Source organism: Pelecanus crispus, chromosome 6 (assembly GCF_030463565.1).
Source record: "Pelecanus crispus isolate bPelCri1 chromosome 6, bPelCri1.pri, whole genome shotgun sequence".
NCBI classification, from domain to species: domain Eukaryota; kingdom Metazoa; phylum Chordata; class Aves; order Pelecaniformes; family Pelecanidae; genus Pelecanus; species Pelecanus crispus.
This window is the reverse complement of record NC_134648.1, coordinates 70,138,748-70,155,716: the sequence shown is the minus strand read 5'-3', so window position 1 is coordinate 70,155,716 and position 16,969 is coordinate 70,138,748. Positions and strand designations below refer to the sequence as shown.

The 16,969-nt window shown below is 43.0% G+C and overlaps 1 protein-coding gene across 1 annotated transcript in view; it reads left to right on the top strand.

The window, feature by feature from the left end:
- KTN1 (kinectin 1) overlaps window positions 1–16,969 on the top strand; it is a 58,653-nt gene that overhangs the window by 16,294 nt on the left and 25,390 nt on the right. The window contains exons 8-27 of the mRNA XM_075713067.1: window positions 195–327; window positions 1,352–1,439; window positions 1,735–1,901; window positions 2,539–2,607; window positions 4,483–4,520; window positions 5,122–5,212; window positions 5,533–5,601; window positions 6,341–6,378; window positions 6,495–6,585; window positions 8,941–9,009; window positions 10,362–10,396; window positions 10,532–10,622; window positions 11,508–11,576; window positions 12,133–12,170; window positions 12,857–12,947; window positions 13,110–13,178; window positions 14,746–14,783; window positions 15,470–15,560; window positions 15,666–15,743; window positions 16,657–16,694. Of these exons, the coding sequence (XP_075569182.1) occupies window positions 195–327; window positions 1,352–1,439; window positions 1,735–1,901; window positions 2,539–2,607; window positions 4,483–4,520; window positions 5,122–5,212; window positions 5,533–5,601; window positions 6,341–6,378; window positions 6,495–6,585; window positions 8,941–9,009; window positions 10,362–10,396; window positions 10,532–10,622; window positions 11,508–11,576; window positions 12,133–12,170; window positions 12,857–12,947; window positions 13,110–13,178; window positions 14,746–14,783; window positions 15,470–15,560; window positions 15,666–15,743; window positions 16,657–16,694 (1,491 nt within the window). The remainder of the gene's footprint in view (window positions 1–194; window positions 328–1,351; window positions 1,440–1,734; window positions 1,902–2,538; window positions 2,608–4,482; window positions 4,521–5,121; window positions 5,213–5,532; window positions 5,602–6,340; window positions 6,379–6,494; window positions 6,586–8,940; window positions 9,010–10,361; window positions 10,397–10,531; window positions 10,623–11,507; window positions 11,577–12,132; window positions 12,171–12,856; window positions 12,948–13,109; window positions 13,179–14,745; window positions 14,784–15,469; window positions 15,561–15,665; window positions 15,744–16,656; window positions 16,695–16,969) is intronic.

Below are 16,969 nucleotides of genomic sequence, written 5' to 3'. Positions count from 1 at the left end.
CCAAGAGTACCTGACCCTCATCCCTTTACTAAGATGAAGCAGGGTGGGGGGAAAAAAGAAAACCCCACACAGTACAGCCTTCTGGCTGCAAATATAGGACTTGGTGTTGATATTTGAGTAGCTGTTGTTACGGCCTATGCTTCTTATTCTTTTTTTATTAAAAAAAAAAAAGCTGTGAAAATGTTTATTTTTAGGCAGTCGGCTGAACTGAACAAACTGCGCCAGGATTATGCTAGGCTGGCGAATGAGCTGGGAGAGAAGAGCAGCAAGCTGCAGCAAGAGGAGCTCCAGAAGAAGAACGCAGAGCAGGCAGTTGCTCAGCTAAAGGTGACTTGGGTTTTCTCTGCCTGCCGAGTTGTGCTCAAGGCTTTATCTGAGCCGAGCTCTGAATGGGGAGCAATGTGAGGTGTGTGCGAATCGCTTTAGCTGTTTCCCTGGCCAATGAATCTGTCATCTTTATATGTGCGAGCATCTATTTTTAGATAGGCTGAGCCAGCCTATGGGTTTATTTAAAGTTTTTATTCAGTACTCTGGGTTTTGAGTGATTACAAATGTCCCTATGAAGTGAAACTTACCCTTCCAGGTAAATATCTTGAAAAAGCTTAACTGGTGATGTTGAACTCTGCTTTCTATAAGTGTTCAGTTCCAGCAAGATTTGATACTTTGGAGTTGTTCATCCAGATGGCATTGTCCTTGTGTGATTTTTATTTGAAATGACATGCTTTTGCTTAAATGTATGTTTAAATTTTTAAATATACTTTTTTAAGAGTTAAAATGTAAATGGACTGGCTTCTGGATGCATCTCTTTCCTTTTCTTTGGAAGAAAAGGGTTTTTGTATTAATTTTTTTTTTCCAGAAGAGAAACCTAGTGTGTTTGGGTGAGAATGCCAATCCAGAGCTCATTACTTCTTTTCATATTTGCAATTAAGTCTTAGTTACCAGAAGTTCTCCTGGCCTCTAGCCCTTGCAGGTGGAGAGTTGGTATCTAGAGTTGAGACATGTTTTAATTACTAGATGCAGATTTATGTGATGCATGGCTAGTCTGGCTTCTAGTGTTAATTCTGAACTTGCAGGGCAAAGATGCTACACTTTCATATTGCAGAAACCATCCTGTTAAGAGCCTCTAATGAAATCCTGTTCACAATTTGCCTTTCAAATTAATAGGCTAAACTACTCTAGGAGGAGGATTACAGGGCACTCCGTCTCTCTGATGTGCCCTAATGGAAACAAGAAACAGTTTTACTTCATTGCCATATGTTTTGAGAATAGCACCAAAGAGACGCACTCTGAATGTTTCAAAAATAAATTAAAGGTTAGACTTCTTTTCATCAACTCTCTCTTCAATGTGAAGGTCCAGCAGCAGGAAGCAGAGAGAAGATGGGAAGAAATCCAGGCTTATCTCAGGAAAAGAACAGCAGAACACGAAGCGGCACAACAAGGCATGTATCGCAAAATTCCCAAATAATGCTTACTGCAGTGATTTGGCTGTTGCTGCTCGTAAAAAAGGGCATTATTGAGTAAATGGCTTAAATAAAGCTCAGGTGAAGTCAGTACTGCTTCAGTACCCTGGGGAAATAGTATGTTGTGATACCAGTTAGTTTGAATGCTGAGGAGAGCTGAACCCTGGCTTGCTGGAATGAGGCTTCTAATCAGCCTCCCTGTATTCAGTGAAAGTTATTTCCCCCAAAGTTAAATATTTACTTCTGAATTAAAATCCTCACATTTCTGCTACAGATGTGCAGAATAAGCTTGTGGCCAAAGACAATGAAATCCAGAGCTTGCACAGTAAACTTACTGATACAATGGTGTCAAAACAGCAGCTGGAGCAGAGGATGTTGCAGTTAATGGAGGCTGAGCAAAAGAGAGCTACTGCGGAGGACTCCATGCAAATGCAGGTGCAGGTAGTGTTGCTCAAGTATCTTAAGGGTTTGGCTTTTTCTTCCCATTTCGTGCCTGTGGAAATACAGTAATATCCTTGAAATGCTGCTTTAGTAAAGCTTTTCTACTGAAAAAAGAATGAGAAAACTGTGTGCCAGTCTATCATCCGGCAACTTATGGAGGGAGACCTTGTGTGTGGTGCTGTGAGGCGGTCTGGGGCCATGGCCGTCGCAGACTGGAGAAGCACTCAGGGCAAGGCAGGAGAATGTGCTGACCTAGGCAATTTCCCAAGCTGTGAAATGATGCCATGGTCTGGGGAACACCCTGGAAGAGCAGCTGTGTCCCTTTGTTTGTGTGAGCTCTTCTGGAGTGATCTCTCTTCTCCTGGCATCAAGTGGTGAGAGGCAGTGTGGACATAGCTCTTGAGGGCTTCAGGGAAACCAAATGGCATATGGTGGGGCTCTTGATACAGAACAGGTTCTTATGCTTCCACTCAAACTGGTTGATCTTAGTGGGGTGAAAAATAGCGTCTTTGAGAAGTGTCTGACATGTAAATGCTAAACTGTTCTTACTAACATAATCATGGCTAAGAGCTAACCCTAGCAAAAGTTGACTAGCTGCAGATCTCAGCCTGCTTTTCTTTCTGTGCTCTCTTACAAGGAGCTGATAGAGCAGAATGATGCTTTGAATGCTCAGCTTCAGAAGTTTCATTCACAAATGGCAGCCCAGGTACAGCATGTTCTCAGACTGTCTTTTGTAGTTGTGAATTGTGAACTTTCATTAAAAGATTTTTTTTTTTTTTAGCTGGATATGAGATACGTAAGGCTGAAAGCAGAGACTTGTTAGCACTCTCTTTTCTGTTTCTCAAACTGGTTTAAAACTTAAGCTTCTGCTGTCCTTTTTGGGGAAAAAATCCACTTATTTCCTCCTGTAGTGCCTTTCATTTATAACCAAAGGGTAGAATATTTGAATGTTTGTTTTCTGTAGCTTTGCATGTGTACAATTCTGTCTTGTGGATCTTTGGCCTTTTTGCAGTCTTCCTGTGAACCACCTGATCATGCTTTTCCCTTGTGCATCAGGTTGAGAAATGGTGTCTTATGGCAGCTCCCATATAAAGCTTTTTGTTCATTCCAGTGGTGATTTCTGTGCTGAAGAAAAACAAACTCACCAAAAAACCACCAAACCTGCACAATGCCTTTCTCATTTCTTTTAATCTCTAAAATTTCAGTTTGACTAGTTTCTTTGAGAAGTGATTTCTGTTGTAAACACTGTGTAAAACCACAGTCACTGAAGTTGCTTCCGTGTAGAGCTAGGTCACAGAAATCAGCTCAGAAAGGCTGTAACTTCTGTGGGCACATGTAGAGACTGTTCCTGTGCGGTTGGCTGCTGCGTTCTTTTAATCATGGACATGCTTGATGTAGTTTTTGATTAAATTCAGCATCAGACTGCAAATGTGTCATCTGGCTTTGTTTGAAGAGTTTGGTGCTTTAACCCTTTGGGTGGGGAGAGTAGTGAAGGAAGAGGCACTCTGCATTTACAGCGTCTTCATGACCTACTCCTCTTATCCCAGCCCTTTAAAGGCTAAAATCTAAAAGATGGTTCACTTTTCCCTTCATGAAAATAAATCCCTAGGGAAATTTTACTACTCTTTTGCTGTAGGTTACACAAGGAGGCTGTTGGAAGGAGGTGTGTGCTTTCCCCATGTAGCTGCACTGGCTGTGAAAATGCAGGGCCCTTATTCCACCATGGGCAGTGGGTGTGAAAATGGCACTTTGGGGAAGCGAGGTTGGACTGGATACCACTCTGGACATCAGGGTTGATGAAACTGTTTTGGTCAGAGGAGACCCTCCAGGACTGGAACTGTTTGTTCCCTTTTTTTTTCCTTCCTTCTCTGATGCTGTTCTCTAGGGTATGATCCAATAAGGCAGTATAGGAATTGCTGTAGGGTTCTGTGGGCACAAGCTCTGCGAGATCCAGGATTTTGCGGGAGGGTAGGACTGGATAAGGAGAAGCATGTATCTGAAACACAAATGAATGTGGGAGTTCTGCCACAGCTGCTATCAAACTGTGGATGTGAAACAGCCTGCAGAGGTCCCTCAGTGTCTCAGTAACCAGTGCGATGAGTCTGTCCTTCCCTGTTCTGGGTGACCACATAAGAATAGGCTTTTTCCAGGGGGGTTAAAAAATGCCACTTGCTGGTTTTATGCTGCTGTTTCTGTTCCTAACACCAGTCCTGATGCACTGTGGAGGGTTTTCTTTTTTTTTTTTTTTTTAAATTCAAGTGGTTTGTCAGCAGAATGTACTGTAAAGCACTTAATCCTTGGGAGACAAGTACTGGTCATCCCTGTGGCTTGTTTGAATCTGGTAAAGGCCAAATAAGATAGCTCACTTTTCCCTTCGTGTTACCTTAGAGCAAAGGGGAAGGGACGTTAGTGTGCGCTGGTCTTTCTTCAATGTTCCTTAGCCAGGAAATAGTTGGAATTGTCCTGTGCCATTTTAAAAAAGCTAGACAAATCCTACAAATGCTATTCTTGGCTCACTGTAGATGATGATTCTTTGACTTGCTTGCCTTCCAGCTATTTTTTTTTTTTTTCCCTTCTGCAGACCTCGGCTTCAGTCCTGGCAGAAGAACTCCACAAAGTGTGAGCATTCATTTCCTCTGGTATTTGGGAGGTGTTACTGGCTTTTAATGCGTGTCACCTTTCCTCCATGCATGTGCGGTGCAGGGAGGGAGTGGTGAAGGAAATGTTGCTGTCTATGCTTTTAACTTCTCACTGTGAGATTGACTTGGGAGCTGGGAAACAGCTTCCTGCGGATTTCCCTTCCGTGTCTGGCCTCAGGTTTGGAGACCATTGTACGTGGCTCTGTATGCGACACGGAAAGCAGTGACTCCTCTTGTTTACAGCTGCCTATGTGCAGGGATCAGCGCAGTGTGCAGGAATGTGCGTGACCATAAGAATTGTTAGTATTTGGGCTGTATGGCTGTGCCGGGAGATGGCTCCCTTTGGGAGCCAGGATAGTTGTTGTTTCAGAGCTAGAGAATGTCCCATAAATTTTTGGCAAGCAAACGGCATTTAAAACGGATGGAAAAGCTTTTGGACCCAAAGTGTACTGTCAGCAGGATTTAGAGTAGGAGCTGGGCTTCAGGGCCAGCATGTATCTTGTGTTTAGCCTGATGCTTTGTGTACCACTTTCGTCCAAGACCTTTTAGTACTGATATGTCATCATTTCTCATTTGTGCAGTATTGCGGAAAAGGACAAACAGATAAAGCAGATGGAGGACTCATTAGGCAACGAACATGCCAACTTAACCAGCAAGGAGGAAGAGCTGAAGGTATAATAAAAGCATGTGCAAATGCCAGCGGATACAGGGAGAGGCTCATTGGCTGCGCGTACAAAACGAAGCCTGCAAGGCTGCTGCTTTTGGGTCTAGAACCAGCTCTTTCAGCTACAAGGCTGCTATTTTGCTCTTCTAGGCAAGGCCAATGCTTGATGCTGGGAAGCTGTTGATAGGAGAGCTTGGGGTTTTTATTTGCTATTACCTCTAGGGTCCTTCAAAAAGTGACCTGAAATACTTTGCACTGGAGAGTGAACTTACCTGAAATACTGTATCTGTGCAAAGCGCAAATATATTTCTTTTTCTCCTCCCTTCAGGTCTTACAGAATATGAACCTATCCCTGAAATCAGAAGTACAGAAGTTACAGGCTCTGACAAATGAACAGGTAAAATAGTTGTTTTGTTAATACTTAATTTTACTCTCTTCCCACTACCTATTCTGGCGTAAATGCAGATCCGTTGGTTTAAGCGAGCTGTGCCTAAGCATGGTAAAGGCGTGAGGCTACAGAATTGGGCTAATACGTGATTCCCTGGAGTTCTTGTAGCTGGTGGGAGGCCAGCTTCTTACCTTTCCTTCACCAGCGAAATCCGTTTCTTGCTTGCACGTCCAAGTTATTGAAGCAATTTGCTTGGTTGGTTTTTTTGCAGGACGCTTCACAGGAGTCAACACAACTGTGCTCAAATATGCAGTCCTGGCCTGTGCATACAAGGGTCATAAGCACCCCTTGGAAAAAAAAAACAAAAACCCTTTTTTGCACACTTTTGCACACAAACCCCCTCGCCTCACTATAGAGATCTTCTTAGAACCAAACAAAATGCTTTCCCTCTGTTACTGCTATGTGGCCTGTTTGTTACAGAGGTGGAAGTGCGGTGTTTAATTAGAGATAATCCTGGTTGTCAAATGAATCTCTTCGAGATCATCTTCCCTTTGCGTAATTGCATGCTTGCCTGGTATATATTGGTGTTTAAAAAGCGCATGAAGAGAAGCTTACCCCTTTCACTCTTGCTGGTGAGTCATGTGCTGAGAGGCCAATGACTTGTTCTAGCTTTTTAATACTGTGGAATGAAAGGTTGATTGAATCATGTGATGTATCCTAAGTCTGTGTTAATCCTCTTTATATCTAGGCTGCTGCTGCACATGAGCTGGAAAGGATGCAGACAAGGTAAATAGCTCTGGGATTTGATAAACAATGTTTGTCAGTCTCTTGTAGTCTTTTAAATCAATGGTTTTTGTAAGGCTTGGATGAGGAAATTATTTAACTGCTCTGCTGTGTCTCAGCATCCACATCAAAGATGACAAAATAAGAACTCTTGAAGATCAGCTTCGAGAAGAACTTGCTCAGATTTCAAACACAAAAGAAGAATGCAAGGTAAGATACAGAATACCTATTCCTGTGCTTATTTACAGTATGCTTTCCAGACTTGGGAGGTTGCAGAGCAGTTCATACAATTGAATGCTGATTTGTAAAATAGAACTGACTTTTGGGTGTTAAGGCAAATGACAGTATTCTGCTCACAAGGCAAGAGCAATGTGGGATTTCACAGCAGTAACAACAGACTGTGCAGCGGGGTAAGAGATGGGGTAACACAAGTTAAGTGCGGCGTCTGCAGTTGTTGAAGAGTGAGGTCTTTGAAATCTGGAAGAGGAGGTTGTTCAGTAAAATCTATTGTGGTTTTCCTGCATTCCACCTTCTAATATGACTTCCAAGGCCTTTGTTGCTTGGGTTACTGTGCTGTCAGGTTTTTTTTTCTTTCTTTTCCTTCGAAGTAGGTGTAAAAATACTTATTTTTCTCCTGCCGTCTTCCAAATTGTTTCTCATAAGGCTGCAGCTAAATTGCTGAAGCTTTTAGGGCTGACATCTGGGGTCTGCACAGCAGAGCTGGTACTTGTTTTTAGATGGCGTATACAGAGAGCGACTTAACTCCTCCTTGTCCTCTGCCACCTTAGGCTTTTTCTTCTGAACCTGAGCTGTTAGAAATAGACCTGCTTCCTGAGAAAGGTGGTGACTCCATCTTTTTAACTCCTTCAAAGCCCCTGTTGGGTAGTACTGCTTTTCTCATGCTTCTGGTGAAAGGTCACTCGGTCCGAATCTCATAATGTGAAGTTGGTAGGCTTGCTGGTGAGGAACAGAGCAGGTGGGTAGTGGCAGAGGCAGCATGGCTTTTGTAGGGGAAGCAGTGCCTCATGAGTCTCCTGGAGCTCTTTGAAGGTCTTGGCAAGCAGGTAGTAAACTTGGGTCACGTATTAAAGTGGCACTTTCAAAGATGTTTTGATGAGAGTCCCTTGCAAGGTCCTGTAGTCTCTCTAAGCTGTCGGAGAATAAGAGGGAAGGAGTTTGCTCAATATTGTAGACTAGGAGACAAAGTACAACTTTAGATAGCTTTATTATGAAAAACAGCTATCAACTGAATCTTCAGTGAAGTGTGTGCTGGGTAATGGATGCATAAACAGTCTGGAAAGGGGAGTGGGAAGAGGTGGCAAGCTTGAATAAGTCATTGGCTTTCAAGTTAGTGACACTCTCAGGGCTTTCAGGGTGGTGGAACATTTTAAAATGTCAGGTGAGGTGGTGAAAATGAATACAAGGAGGAATAATCTGAACTTCCTTAGAGAGACGGTTTCTGTAGTAACTGTTACCCAGGAAAAAGGCCTTAGAGGTGTTGTGGATGGTTATGTGCCGAAATCAACTCGGTGCTAAGTAATGGCAAAAATCAGCTGCGGGCAACCCTAGCAGTTCTTGGGAAGTGAACAGGGAACTGAACACAGATCATCATCGTTGTGATACTGTGGAAATTCATAAGTGTGCTCTTGGCATCAGTCTTTTGTGCCCTTCTAGTCTCTTCTTCCTCCTGGCTTTGATCACAAGCATAAGCCAGACCAGCTCTGCACTAAATGCTTCCACCTGACAAAAGTGCTTCTTTTTTTTCCCCACGCACATGAAAGAGAGAAAAGCCAGGTTCAAAACAGAGCAATTCTTTTCATCTTCACCATTGCTGTCCCTTCCTGCTTGTGTTGTCCGTGTAAGCCTTTGGGTCTGAAGCATAGATCATGTGTCCTGCTTTTTACTTTTGTAAAGCACCTAGTAATTCTTTAAAAAGACTTTGTAAAACAAAAAGCAGTAATAGAGGAGGATTTTAAAATATATATAAGGAATCCAGACAGGCAGCCTGTCTGTTAAGGGCTAGTGTGGGAATGCTGGAAGGAAGGCAAGGTCCGTGGTATGGCCATTTGTCTTCCCAGTTTGCCTCTTTCCAGCCTGCACTTGGACCAGAGCGTGGGAGCTGTGCAAACCTCTCTGCTGCCGAACTGCTGGTTCCTTGCTGGGCCTTTTCAGTGTAAAGGCAGCTGAAGAGAACCGGAGAGGTGATCCTAGACCATTTGCTTCACCAGATGAGCGCTTTGTAAGAGGCGGTTGTCAAATCTTGACATGATGCTGATACTGCTTTAGGAGGAAAATGCAGCTTTTCCTGCCTCTCACACTTGGTACTGTGTGATCCTCTGCCAGGGAACAAAGATGGTAACAGCTGAATTTCTCATGGGAACATAAGGACAAAAGTATTAATACATAAAAGCAAGAAAGGAAGGGAAAGGACTCTGTAGTCTTGTAGCTTCCAAAGAACTCACTGTAACGACTTCTGTGCTATTTAATTACCTCATTGCCAAAATGAAAATGCTGTAGTTAGGGTTGGCAGTCCTGAACTGATACAATGTTTAAATTTCCTTTCAGGTTCTCAAGGATCAAAACGCAACTCTGCAAGCTGAAGTTCAGAAGCTGCAGACTCTCCTGTCTGAGCAGGTACAGCCAGTGTTTGCTGAGGTTGTATCAAATATCTTCTGTTCTTTTTAACTCCTTTGGTATTTTTTTTCTTAAGCTGGCCCTAGTCTGAGCTGGTTGGTGTCAAAGCCTGTTACTTTTCAGGTATTTTCTCTTTCATGGAGGGTTCAAGTAAGGCAGTTGTGGCTGTTTTCTAGACTTAGTCAAGAGCATCCAACAAAATGACTATTTTTTTCTTTTTTCCTCCCCCAAAGAATGCTAGCTTAACACAAGCAAAAACTGATTTCTGCAACCCTTCCCAGTTTTAATGGCAATTTTCTGGAATAAAAAAAAAATCCCATGAGCAACCAGCCTTTCCAGGGCAGAGGGCTCTTATTGGGCTGTGGTGAGACCAGAGTAAGATCTTTACCCTACTTGTTTTCTTCCATCCTGGAATGAATTCTCAAACCAATAGTAACCAAAGAATAGACTCATGGAATGGGAAAACTATTTACATTGAGATGTCTTTTGTCCCTCTGCTTCTATCTTTTTGCCCATGGCACACCTGCTGCAGCCAGTCCGACTGGTACTCGCACAGGATGCTGCAGGTTCAAAGCTGTTGTGTTGTTCAGCCCCATCTCCTTTGTGAGTGTTGCCTGGGAGAGCTCTTGTGAACACCCCTGACTTTGTATCATTGTGGAATGAGAAAACTTCCTGAAACGCTGGAAAAAGACTTGAAGGACAAGAAACTTATTTTCTTTTCTGCACTGGTGTCTGCTAGCCAGCAGCTCCCTGTCTGGAGTGGCTCCCTTTCTTCTGGTGGAGAACCAGATTTGCAGCCTTATTCCCTTAGGTTCTGGCTGATTTGGTGTCCTGTCTGAAATAGTGGGGCTGACTTTTCTTGGTAGCTGCCTTACACTTCTCGTGTGGTCTCTCACAATGTGCTGTTGTTGAGAAATCGTAAGTGCTCTGCTGAGTGAGCCTTAAGTGGAGCTTGTGGTTTCAATAAATGCTCAAAAGAGGCAGATTTTTCAGGTGAGCTGGCTGCTATGGATTAGATGCCGCACAGTGCTTGGCATGCTTGACGTTCCCTAGGATCACTGGGATCCTGTGTCCCACAGTATCTTGTTGCCAGAGCTCCTGTAGTCCATCAGTGTAAAATCATCGAGGCATTTGGGCTGGATCTGTACCTCCCCTGAAAGACTGACCTCTTTCCAGCATCAATATTAGACACATGCCATGAGGATATTCTGCACCTACTTTTATTTTCCCTTCTGGATTAGTGTGGTCACTAAGGCTCTGGTTAAGTTGATGCTCTCCAGTTGTTTCTGTTTTTAAAATCCCAAACCATTATTGATCCAATTAATGATTACCATATTGTGGTTTTTTTGTAGGCAAACAAAGGCTTGTTAGAGCAGATGGAAAGAAGGTAAGAAACTTTTTTCTTTTGAATTGGAGGCTAAAATAAAGATCCAGTTTCGTTGGCAGCGGGGTTACTGTTGATAGCTAAACTGCTGTCAAAGGTTAACTCTTTTTTTCCTAATAATAATTTTTGATTTCTCAGCATGAGAGAGAGGGATGATAAAATCAAGACAGTTGAAGAGCTGCTTGAGGCAGGACTTATACAGGTGGCTAATAAAGAGGAGGAGCTGAAGGTAACATCTCTCATTATCTTTTTATGGGGAAGTAGAGATTAAGTGCTCTTGTGCAAAGTGTATGTTTGAGTGCTCATGGTGCAGTCTGAGATCGTTCCCTTTGAACAGGAAAAGCACCTCATGAAGACAAGGTTAAAACCTTTTTAGTAAGATAGACTAAGCATGACCATTGATGGCGTACAGTAAGTGTCTCTCTCTGCTTAGTCTAGAGCAGATTTTGCTAGGATGTTGACCTGGTGTCTTTTGGAATAAAGTGAATACATCTCCAGAACCGTATGTTTGGTCTAATCTGCAACAAATCTGTCTTTAAGAAAGTGTGTTTTGTAAAAACCTGGCAGTATGGGGCACTTGCATCTCTTTGCTTAGTTGGTAATCTGAAGGGTTAAATGGATCATAAACTAGTGATGCTTCTGGGGTGATGCTAAAGGTACTTCCTTCCTGTTCTGTTTGTAAAGAAGCTAATGATCAGAAATCCGGAAAGCCAGTATAAAAATCCCTGCCTGTTTTCAGCTGGGTTTTGCTGGAAAGCTGGGTCCTGTCTACCTGGACATGGCCAAGACAACGCTCACTCTCTTAATGTCCCTAAACTCCAGGTGCATCACTGACACCCCTGTACTGGGGAGGGGTTACTAAACAGCCAAAGATGTGAGCACATCACTTTGATGTTTCCCTGGATTCTAGTTTCCTACAGATTCAAGTCCACTTAGAGTTGTCCGTAATGAATAATTAGTCCATTGAATACTTTGGCTCCAACTGCTGCAGAGGGGGTCTCTTTCAGACTTTCAAAGTCTTTCACTTGTTCTAAAAGAAATGACTTTTCCATCAAGCTTAACACTTTTTCCCCAACAAATGAGTCTTTCATTATCTGTGTGTCTGCTTTCAAAGGCACTGCGAACGGAAAATTCATCCTTGAGAAAAGAACTTCAAAGTCTGCAAATTCAGCAATCAGAGCAGGTAGTACTTTTCATCTAAAACTTTTATTACACCTAAACTAAATCTAAAAGAATCTTGCTGTCGTTGCAAAAGTCAATGGAAAAAGGTGAAGACGTCTTTGAAGCCTGTTGGCAAAGCATCCTGTTTTCTTCCAGCGTTGTTCTGGAAGCTGATACTTCTGTCAGATACTTCCTTTGCATAAGCGTCAGAAATGTGGCAGATGTAAAGGTTCTGGGTTGGTTTGAGTTTGCCATGTACTGAAACGGCTGTGGGTTGTTTTTTTCCAGAAGCCCAGCGCGGCAAGCATGGCTGGTAGGAAGCTCATTCTGCATCAGCTTTATTATGCATATTTGAGCTTTCTGATGTTAATCCACAGTTGTGCAGGTGCAACTTAGCCCCCTTCTGTTTATGTCTCTGAAAAACTAGATAAAAATCTAAAAAGCTAGATAAAATTGCTAGGCTGCTACATAGTTTACCCAGTGCTAGAGAGCTCGTGCTCTCTACTCCTTACCCCTCAACACTTGCAGATTGTTTTGCTATCTTCTGTTTTTCTAAGTTGAAGCTCTGTTTTGAACAGGTTTCCTTCCAATCACTGGTAGAAGAACTCCAGAAAGTGTAAGTTACTGCACAGATTTCACTTCTGATTGTTACTTCTGTCTGCCTTTATTCCATGACTACAAGTGTTTTGCTTCCCTGAAATGATTCATTTTTAACTGGGTGAAGTGTGTGTGTGTGGCAGGAAGCATTATCACTTTGGAAACACATCAAGTCAGATCAATACCTTTTGAAAATCCAGTTGCTTCTCTGCTAAGCAATTAACTTCATAAGCCTACCTTTGACTAGACGAGGAATTGCACTGAATTGTCAGATAATTGTTTTTCTTCAGCACGCACTCTAAAAGGAGTGAGCTTGTTCGCTCTGTGTGTGTGTGCGTATTTGAAGTTGATAAATACTTCGCTGGAATGTCCAGTGAAGGCCGAAGTTAGGTGTGTATCAGTAGTCCCTGGAATGACACCTTAGTTTGCATTTTTAGGCAGTAATAGTATCTATTTAGCATGTGAACTAGGGGTTATAGAGCCAGCTTGTTCTGCACTATTCCCAGTCTTATTCCTCCTATTTTTCTCCTGCTTGTTCTATCTGGATTTGGGATTCCAGTGAGAGATGGCACCTGCAATAGTGGGAGGTCCCACTGTGGATCCCAGAGGCTGGTGATGCGATAGCAGAACCAAAGCTTGTATATTTGCTCAAGTAGCGCATTTGTGCAGCCAGCTAATGCTGTTCCTTCCTCTGCTCTTTTTAAGCATCCATGAGAAGGATGGAAAAATAAAATCGGTGGAAGAACTCCTACAAGCTGAAATCCTTAAAGTAGCAAGCAAGGAGAAGACTGTTCAGGTATCTATCTCTGCAATACCTACCTTCCTTTCTGTCTCTATGCAACTGACTACCATTTATTTGTTACTGCATGGCATTCTATAGTGATGAATTTGTAGCATCCATTTTTGTGTCGTTTTTGTGTTTCCATTGTCCAATCCTGTCTGTTTTGTCATTGAAAAGGCTTTGACACAGGAAATAGAGGCTCTGAAAGAAGAAGTAGGAAATTCCCAGCTTGAGATGGAAAAACAGGTAAAATACCTTAGTGCCAGAAGTGTGAAACAGCCTTGCCTTGGATGCGCTGCTCACTCATTTCTGTTCTAGTGTTTCTTTCACTGGTGAATGTTATTGGGTAAGGGAACTTTTTAATGGTAGAGCTATGCTATTCTTGGATATAAAGCTGTAAATATGTAGTATAGCTACTGCTGTCCTACAGAAACCACATTTCTCTGGATGCCCAAGCGTTTTGGACTTTTACTATGAAATTTGGCAAGTTGCTGTAACTTAAAGCATTGTAGCATTAGCTCTGGCTGGGCATGTTGCATACTGTCCCTTTAGTAAACACGAAACCCTGGGACATCCTTCGAGGCTGGCACCTCGGAAGTCTCAAGTGCTGAAGGTGCTTCTTTTGTTGGCCTTTCTGTGTTGCTAGAACAATACTACTGGCCCAAATAGTATTTGGTTTCCAGGTAAACCTAAGACTGTTTTCTTTCCAGTGTCCAAAGAAAGCCTGTCTTGGCAGAGTAAGTTTTACTCTAGCTCTCAGGAATGCAGAAATGGAGGAGTACTGGCTTTTTTGGCATGCTTGTTGTCTAGCATCCAAAACAACGGGAACCCACGTATCCTTAGGGAGCCCATTCTGCAGGCAGCCTAATCCATCGTGCTGTCAGGAAGTTTGCTTGTTTGTGTGGGTTGTTTTTTTGGTCTGCACTCTTTTCAGTCTTTCTAGCTACATTCCAACATGTCGCCCCCTTTTCTTCTTTCCTTAGTGTTACAGTTTTGTCCTTTTTAGGCAAAGCTTCGTAGAATGTGTTTCAGTCTTGGGCTTTTCCTCCACAGCAAATTCCCAGGAACTGGAGGAATTATTTGTGTGTTTTTTCCTTCCCTGGAACTGACACAGAACCCAGAACAAAAGGCAGTTTAGAGTTGCTGTCTCTGGAAAGCTGCATGAGGGATGCTTGCTCCAAAGGTGGCGTATATGCAGCTTTTGGTATCCTGCAAGCAGAACAGAGGGGTTTGGGAATGTCTGAAACTCCTGCTGTGTTGTGGTAGAGGACCAAGCAAGCTGTTTGGACAGCCAGTATCTAGACAGATAGCCACTGTCGGGCTTTCCTACAAAATTCAAAGGGAACATTCCCACTACATCTTGTTTCTTCAATCCATGTTCAGCCTTAGAATTGGAATTTAAGGGAGCGCTGGCATTGCAGAGAGCATCTAAAAAGCGGTTGCTTGTGCAAAGGTGTAAAGGACCAGGGATGATCTCTCTGACTTAAGCTGCAGTTGTTAGTGAGGTGGTTGGCATCAGTGTCTGCTTCCTCCTTTGTGTCTCATGGTGGAAGGGTGCTCCAGTGGGCCTGCTTGTGTTCCCATTTGCACTGTTTTCTTTTCTGCTCTGGAAGTCAAGTTTTAAATGTGGAGACACTTGGCTTTCTCATTTATTTTTCCACAAAAAAAAGCATGTTTATGCTTACATAATTGTAACAGTGTCTATTTTAGTAATGTCTAATGGCTTTTTCCTGTATTTCTCCCTAAAGCAGTTTATAGCATTTATGTGTCTCTTCCATGTGCATTGAACTGAAGTACTTATTATTTTCTTTAGGTGTCGATTACATCACAAGTCAAAGAACTTCAGACTCTGTAAGTACGGTTGTTAACACGTCTGATCCGCCCTGTGCACCCCTCGCTTCCCCACTCCTGGCTATTTTAAGTTAAAATGTTCTCACCCGGTGTCTGCGCTTTGCATAAAGTGAGCCAGGCTATTAACACTGGTCTTGGTAGACGTGCATCCTTATTAAATACCTGGTCCTGTCTGAGATGGCAAACAAGGTGAGGTGCTGCCTGGCTTCATGAGCCCCAGTTAACCTACAAGGGATTAAATTCAAGTCAGGATGGAAGGACGTAGGCAAGGCGCTGTGGCAGACTTAATTTGGTAATATCTGTGCTGTAGCTGGGTGGGTAAGTGAGAATTGAGTCACTGCAGTCGTCAGTCCCTTCTGTCCCCAACTGGGGAGCGGGGAAGGAAGTATTTTTTGATGAGCAGAGCACATGTGTATGAAATCTCTGCAATATACCTCAACGCAGAATTTGTCTACTCTCGTTTAATGAGCAATACCATTGATCAAAGTGGGTACTGCTAACCCAGACTGAAGTGGAAGTGTTCACACATTGACTTTTAGCGGGTGAATTGTGTTTGTGCCTTTGATCGCATAGGCTGCTTTTGTTCGTTAGGTGCTGCAAAGCATAGGCTGTCTCTTTTTTTTTTTTTTTTTCAGATGGATAAAAGAGCAACGGTTTATGCTGTGTGTCTGTGTTTAATGGTACAGGTTGAAGGGGAAGGAAAAGCAGGTGAAAACCATGGAGGCCTTATTGGAAGAGAAGGAGAAAGAGATTGTTAAGAACGGAGAATGGCTGCAGGTAAGCTTCCTTGGTTTTCTAAAGGGAAATAAGTTCTGTTGCAGTATTTCTGGCTGTGGAAAAGTTACATTTACACTTGTAAACTTGCCTTCTTTTTTCCCAAAGGGTCAGAAAGATACAATTGCACAGTTAACCAGTAAAGTTCAGGAGTTAGAACAACAGAACCTGCAACAGCTCCAACAGGTATGGCCTGCAGAGCGGATGTGGTTCGGGAGTGCTGCTCAGTTGAACTGGAAGATGTCGATTTTGTCCACTACTTCTCACAGAGGGCTTGCATTGGCTTCAACCTACAGAGCTATTTTAAATCCTACTTGACTAAACTGGTAGTCTACAGTGCAGAGAGCCCACTAGTTAACTGTGTTCCTCCAAAACAGGTTTTACACGGATAACAAGTTCTGAGAACTTTTCTTTAACTTGGATGATAACTATGCATAGAAAATAACTTTGGTCTGAAAAGCTTGAAGCTCAGTGGCAGAATCATAGCTGTGTCGTAGGTACCTCCTTTCCAGACTCAAGAAGCATCTCTGTAGGACTATGGTCATGGAGGAACTCCTGCTGTAACTGAACGCAGCAGCTCCTCTTGAAGTGGTCAGGCTTTGCTGTGATTCCTTCCTGCATTTACCTGTTGCAGAAGTTGCAACTGGCTGGAATATTTTGGCTTTTGATTTCCTGCACTGGACTTGAGAACAGGCCACTGGACATCCTTGAAGCCAGGTTAATTAAGTAATAATGGAAGAATTTTTCCAATAAGGTGGTATTCTAGCTCAGTTTGGATTTTTGCTGATGATAAAGGGGAGAAACCGAGTTGCACTCTTATTTTGGGTGGATGTCTAGACAGGCATTTATCCCAGGGGAAGAGGTAAAATGGAGAGAAATTGGCTGGTGTGAAGTTTGGGATGCTTGGTGTAAGCTGTGCTTCTGAAATCCATTATGCGTTTAGATATTCTTGGAGCAATGTCTGCTGCAAAATGCCTAGTATTTCTTTGGCAAGTATCGTGCAAGCTGTGTGGTGCCCCTGCTCGTGCAAAGAGTTGCTGTTAATTTGAAAGCTTTACTGTGCCATCAAAATGAGGTTGGGAATTGCTTTCTTTTTCAGGTACCTGCTGCATCCCAAGTCCAGGACCTGGAGAGCCTGTGAGTATGCTTAGTAGCAGTTTCTCAAGGGCCTGCTGATAATATGCATTCAGTGCTGGTGTTTATCTTAAATTGGAATGTATGAATTGGTTTCAAGAATTTTATGGGCTTTGCTAAAATAAGCTGTTAGTGCCGATGGACGTACACCAGCCAGCGTGTCTGCTGCTGTGTATAATAGCAAGCGTCTGGCGTCCCTGCCTGGCGTGCCTAAGTAGTAGTGCTCATACGCTTTGCGAAAGTGAATGATTGCCCAGGGCTCTACTAACTAGTGAAAT